Source organism: Schistocerca cancellata, chromosome 3 (assembly GCF_023864275.1).
Source record: "Schistocerca cancellata isolate TAMUIC-IGC-003103 chromosome 3, iqSchCanc2.1, whole genome shotgun sequence".
NCBI classification, from domain to species: Eukaryota; Metazoa; Arthropoda; class Insecta; order Orthoptera; family Acrididae; genus Schistocerca; species Schistocerca cancellata.
The window spans coordinates 730,715,298-730,721,297 of NC_064628.1; the positions used below are offsets into that span (position 1 = coordinate 730,715,298).

General features: G+C 43.6%; 1 protein-coding gene across 1 annotated transcript in view; it reads left to right on the forward strand.

Moving 5' to 3' along the window:
• LOC126176539 (solute carrier family 22 member 13-like) overlaps positions 1-6,000 on the forward strand; it is an 89,425-nt gene extending 83,425 nt beyond the window's left edge. Inside the window, exon 5 of the mRNA XM_049923695.1 lies at positions 5,812-6,000. Within this exon, the coding sequence (XP_049779652.1) occupies positions 5,812-6,000 (189 nt within the window). The remainder of the gene's footprint in view (positions 1-5,811) is intronic.

Genomic DNA, 6,000 nt, shown 5'->3' on the forward strand with positions numbered 1-6,000 from the left:
AACACATTATTCGCTATTACTAGTAGATTCTATTACTAGTTAATATTTTTTGTAGAATTTTATTAGGCATTTCTCTTCTGTCATTCTAATTACAAAGTCCACACTCTCCCGCAAGTCTTTCTTCTCGTCCTTCCCATACAAACTCATTCCAGTGCCCTATGATTTGTATTTTATCCCCCTTTATGTAAAGAGTAACCCTTTCATTATCCTTATTGTTGTGGGTTGGCAGGAGAGCCAACACCGGTATGAGAGGAAGCCGAAAGGCACGCGTTTTAGCTCACGCATTCTGGCGTGAGGTCTGGAACAGGACAAGGAAATTAGACTGTAGAAAAAACTGACGTAGCTGGTGGAATACTTAACTTTAATCCATAAATGGTGAACGTCGCTCTTGACGGTACATGTTTTACAGTAACAATAGTAACTGGTAGTGGCGCCTTGCTAGGTCGTAGCAAATGACGTAGCTGAAGGCTATGCTAACTATCGTCTGGGCAAATGAGAGCGTATTTTGTCAGTGAACCATCGCTAGCAAAGTCGGCTGTACAACTGGGGCGAGTGCTAGGAAGTCTCTCTAGACCAGCCGTGTGGCGGCGCTCGGCCTGCAATCACTGATAGTGGCGACATGCGGGTCCGACGTATACTAACGGACCGCGGCCGATTTAAGGGCTACCACCTAGCAAGTGTGGTGTCTGGCGGTGACACCACACTTATATACGCAAATCAGAAAAAGTTTTGCATCACTTCTTTTTCGAGAGTTCCGTAACCTATACAAAAAATTGGAATAGAGAAACATAAACATCATTTCAGCCCTTTTAATTGCTCATGAAAAACCACACATTGCATTTTGTGCCACCACACAGTGAGTCCTTCAGATGTGGTCGTCCTGATTGCTGTACACACCGGTACCCCTAATACCCAGTGGCATGTCCTCTTGCATTCAACCATACCTGTATTCGTCGTGGCACAATGTCCCCAAGTTCGTCACGGCACTGTTGGTCCAGATGGTCCCACTCCTCAACGGCGATCCCTCAGAGTGGTTGGTGGGTCACGTCGTCCACAAACAGCCCTTTTCAATCTATCCCAGGCATGTTCGACAGCGTTCATGTCTGGAAAACATGCTGGTCACTCTAGTCGAGCGATGTCGTTATACTGATGGAACTCACTCACAACATGTGTACGTTTGGGGCGCGATATGTCTTCCATGAAGAATACGTTGCCCATATGCTGCCTATATGGTCGCACTATCGGTCGGAAAATGATATTCACGTATCGTACAGCCGTTACAGCGCCTTCCATGACGACCAGCGGTGTACGTTGACCCGACATAATGGCACCCCAAAACAGCAGGGAACCTCCAACTTGCTGCAATCACTGGACAGTGTATCTAAGGCGTTCAGCCTGACCGGGTTTCCTTCAGACACGTCTCCGACTATTGTCTGGTTTAAGGCATATGTAACACTTTTCGGTGAAGAGGTGATGCCAATCGTAAGCGGTCCATTGGGCATGTTGTTGAGCCTGTATGTACAGCCCTGTGTGGTGTCGCGGTGGCAAAGATGGACCTCGCCATGGACGTGGGAGTGACGTTGCGCATCATTCAGCCTGTTGCGCACAGTTTGAGTAGTAACACGACGTCCTGTGGCTACACGAAAATCATTCTTCAACATGGTGGCGTTGCTGTCAGGGTTCCTCCGAGCCATAATCCTAAGGTGGCGGTCATCAACTGTAGTAGTAGCCCTCGGGCGGCCTGAGCGAGGCGTGTAATTGTCTATTCCTGTCTCTCTGTGTCTCCTCCATTTCCGAGCTACATCGATTTGGTTCACTCCGAGGCACTTGGACACTTCCCTTGTTGAGAACCCTTCCTGTCAGAAAGTAACAATGCGGACGCGATCGAACTACGATATTGACCCTCTAGGCAGGGTTGAACTACAGACAACACGAGCCGTGTACCTGTTCCCTGGTGGAATGCGTGGAACTGATCGGCTGTCGGACCCCCTACGTCTATTAGGCGCTGGTCATGCATTGTTGTTTACATCTTTGGGCAGGTTTAGTGACATCTCTGAACGGTCAAAGGGGCTGTGTCTGTGATACAATGTCCACAGTCAACGTCTGTCTTCAGGATCTCTGGGAAACGGAGTAGTGCAAAATTCTTTTGATATATGTACTTTCTCCATCACTTCATCTTCTGCTTGCGATGTCGGCGTGTATAATTGAACTACTGTTGTCGGTGTTGGTACGCTGTTGTTGCTTACGAGAACAGTTCTATCACAGTAACTCACTCTCGGCACTACTTCATTTTCATAACGAATTTTACTCTTGTCTTGACATTTTACGCTGCTATTGATATTTCCCTATAGTCGCCTGACCCCATTGATCACACTATATCTAGTTTGAGGCTTCCGTAACACGTTCAAACATCTGACATTCCAAGCCTGGATTCGTAGAAAGTTAATCTTTCATTGGTTTTTCTCATGGTCACCTCTACCTTCGCTGTCTCCTCCCCGAGATCTGAATGGAAGAGTAGTGCGAAATATTTTGCCAATGGAGAGATCATCATGACACTTTTCAAATCCTGTGGATACATATTGTATATACTGTAATGCAGTGGTTTCCATAGTCTTTTTCATTTAGGTGTAATATCCCAACCAAGGGCATGAGAATGCTCTGAACGTCTGCCCGCTCCTCGGCCCTCTTTGACAAGGCAGATTTCAGAATGAAGGTGAATTATTATGCCGTAAGTCTTCAGCCGCCATTAGTTCGGATTTTTATTCAGAATTTAAGCAGTAACGAAGTGCGAACCCGGGAACCTGGACGTAATTCTTATTAGTTAATACCGCCACCCCTCAATAGCTTATCAACTCCACCTACTCTCCATAATGCCCATAGTTTGGTATGTACATATGTCTGCTGGTCTGCCATGTATAGCTGAAGCCAGTGATTCAAGTAAGGGTACATAGACTTCTATGTTTCACCAGTTGCACGAAGTAATCTTAGAAATTTCTACAACATCAAGATCCCAGTGATGTAGCGAGCCATTCAACGTGTCACAGGCTCTCTAATTGTTTCTCAAACTAGGAACGTGAGCTGGCAGTGTTGTGTACACAGTATTTGTCATCTTGGAAGACAACAGTCTCTAGAGTATACTCGTATGGAGAGATATAAGAAAGGGAAACACTTGACTTCTGAGAGTGTTGAACTAAACATCGCGGTTCATCATAAAATGTTTTACAAGGATGCGTGGTGTCTCTTCTATTGCTAATGTCCGAAAAAACAAATACCGTGCGGGATCCGCAGCTGTGATACACATTATGTAAACTGAAGGCGGGGGAGGGAGGAAGGAAAGGAAATGGAAGGGCAGATGCGTCGGGATTATGTGCGGTATCACGGGCGACGAGGGAAAATGTGTGCCGGACCGTGACTCGGACCTCAGACCTCCTCAATATTAGGCAGTTACATTAACAACTGCGCCACCTTTACTTATTATTATTACTATTATTATTTCCCACTTGGCGCGAGCGGTCGTCTCAATCACTACTGCAATTTTTTTATCTCTTTTATTGTCAGCCTGACTTGGTAGTATCATGAAACTTCAGTGGACCATAGTCAAATCATCATGTAATATAAACCGCAAGTAGGAGGAAAAATTAATTATGATAATAGAATATTACATGAAAAGTGAAAGGAAAAGAAACCGAGAACACCTCCGACAAATCATCACCAAGCCCTCACGATACGTATCAACAATTTTTTATATAGCTTTCTATACTTTATTAATTTTTTATGTGTTTTTATTTTTTTAGGTTTTGTACAGAATCTAAAGTAGAAAGAGAATGAAGCAGTTTATATTCTAAATTGCAAACTAAGAAAAATTCCAATTTGATTGCAAGGATTGTATAGGCTCATGTCTATATATATAGTTCATGTATACAAATTTTACGACAGAACTGGAGCAATACACAAAAATAAAACGAGCAAGGAAAATAGAAGAGAAAAAGCTGAAGCAAATCAGATATAACAAAGTAAACATCTATCACCAGGAAAATGAAATTAACGAACACCTAGTGCGAGCGAGTAATGAGTAGATGGGCAAATATTAGGTACATTACGTATGTAGAGTGTGGACAGTTGGGAATGTGGGTCTAATGGGATGCGTGCAAGGGATAAGTTCCTGCAGTCGCGCTGTTCATATAAAACCTCGCTGGCTCAGATGGATAGAGCGACTGCCATGTAAGCAGGAGATCCCGGGTTCGAGTCCCGGTAAGGGGCACACATTTTCAGCTGTTCCCATCGAGGTATATCAACAACACCTGTCGGCAGCTGACGGTTTTAATTAATTATCACTTCCCCTACCAGTTTTAGTGTTAGTGCGTCCTAATAGAGAAAAAGACAGACACATCAGTTTTTACAGTTTTGTAATTAGTATACATATAACAGGTGTATGTCTAAAGAAAAAAGAAATATTTTCACAGTACGGTACCTAAGTAAATTTCAGTGTTCGCTATTTCTCTACAGTTACTATAAATGTCAGAAAATCGTGTGTACTATACGATTTTCCATTTTCGTTACCAATCTTGGTAGGTACTTCGCAGATGCAGGGCGTCATAGGCACGTTCCCAGTTTGCACGTTTCACCTATTCTGAATATCAATTATAGTGGAACATTTCAGTGGCACCTAAGCCACAAATAATTCTGTAGCAACTTTATGACTAAAGTACAAAGTCATTTTCTTTTTCGTGTGTTGTGTAGTATAGGACAGAAACGTATCCATGTTGGGATGTAGATACTCTATAGGCCAAAAATACAATAGTCTTTACTTCGACATACTCAATAACTGCGAAAATTTGTGTAATATCTTTCTGAAACCAAATACATTTCTAGTGTGACTCAGAGTTTTAAACGTGTGTGTCATTCATTGATACAGTAGGTAAGAAGTAAACGTAGAAATTTTGAGAGGCCAAGAATGCATAGCAGTAATCTCAGAGTATATACTCTGTGGTGTCGAAAGGTACTGCCGCATTGTTAACGTCTATTACCGTCAGATCACCGAAGTCAAGCGCTGTCGGCGCTATCGGGCTCGGCTTGAACTACGATGGGAGACCATCCAGTCTGCCGAGCGCTGTTGGTAAACGGGGTGCACTAAGCCCTTGTGATACCAAATGAGGAGCTACCTGATGGGGGAGGGGTGGCTCCGGTCACGAAAAGTGATAACTACCGGGAGAACGGTGTGCTGACCACATGCCTCTCCATATTCGCATCCAGTGACACCCGTGAGGTGAGGATGACACGGAGATCGGTCGGTACCCTTAGGCCTTGAAGTCTTTTTCGGACAAAGTTTAGTATTCTATAGTGAGAGGTCAATGATTATTCCACAGAATATGTAAAACAATTTGCATGAACATAAAAATTACCTCTCTTGCTTTTGTGCGGTCTAGATCAGAAACTTATCCTAACACGACTTAAAAAGTACACCTGTGCAGTGACAGTGCCCGGTACACTACCTTTGGGAAGACAAGTGACTAGTTTCATGGTCCGACAATCTCACTTAGTCTGTCAAAAAGTTCGTAATTGCTTACATTCCGCTGCAGAGTGAACCATTAGTTGTAGCATTTCGGTATTGTCATATTTTAATATAGAAAAACCGTAAAAACTGTTAAGGATAAGAACATAGTGCTGTTGACATTTCTGATATAACTCCAAAGTGACGTTACGAAATTAGGAGTGTTTCAGTGGCTGATCTTGTCCTCCTGCACCATATTATGTGAATTATTTTGACTCACAAATTTAATTTGCATCGCTCATGCCCTTTTCCTTTTTCAGAGTGACAGACGGACGCCCTACGCCATTCTCGCAACTCTGAACTTGGGGACAGCGTTTGCAGTATCGTTCCTTCCAGAATCGGCGTTGCAGAGGTTACCAGAGTCATTACAGGATGCTGCCGTCTTCGGCAAAGACCAGAAGTGTTGGAGCTGGAAGCCAAAACCAGCTCCACAGTATGCCATGGCATAA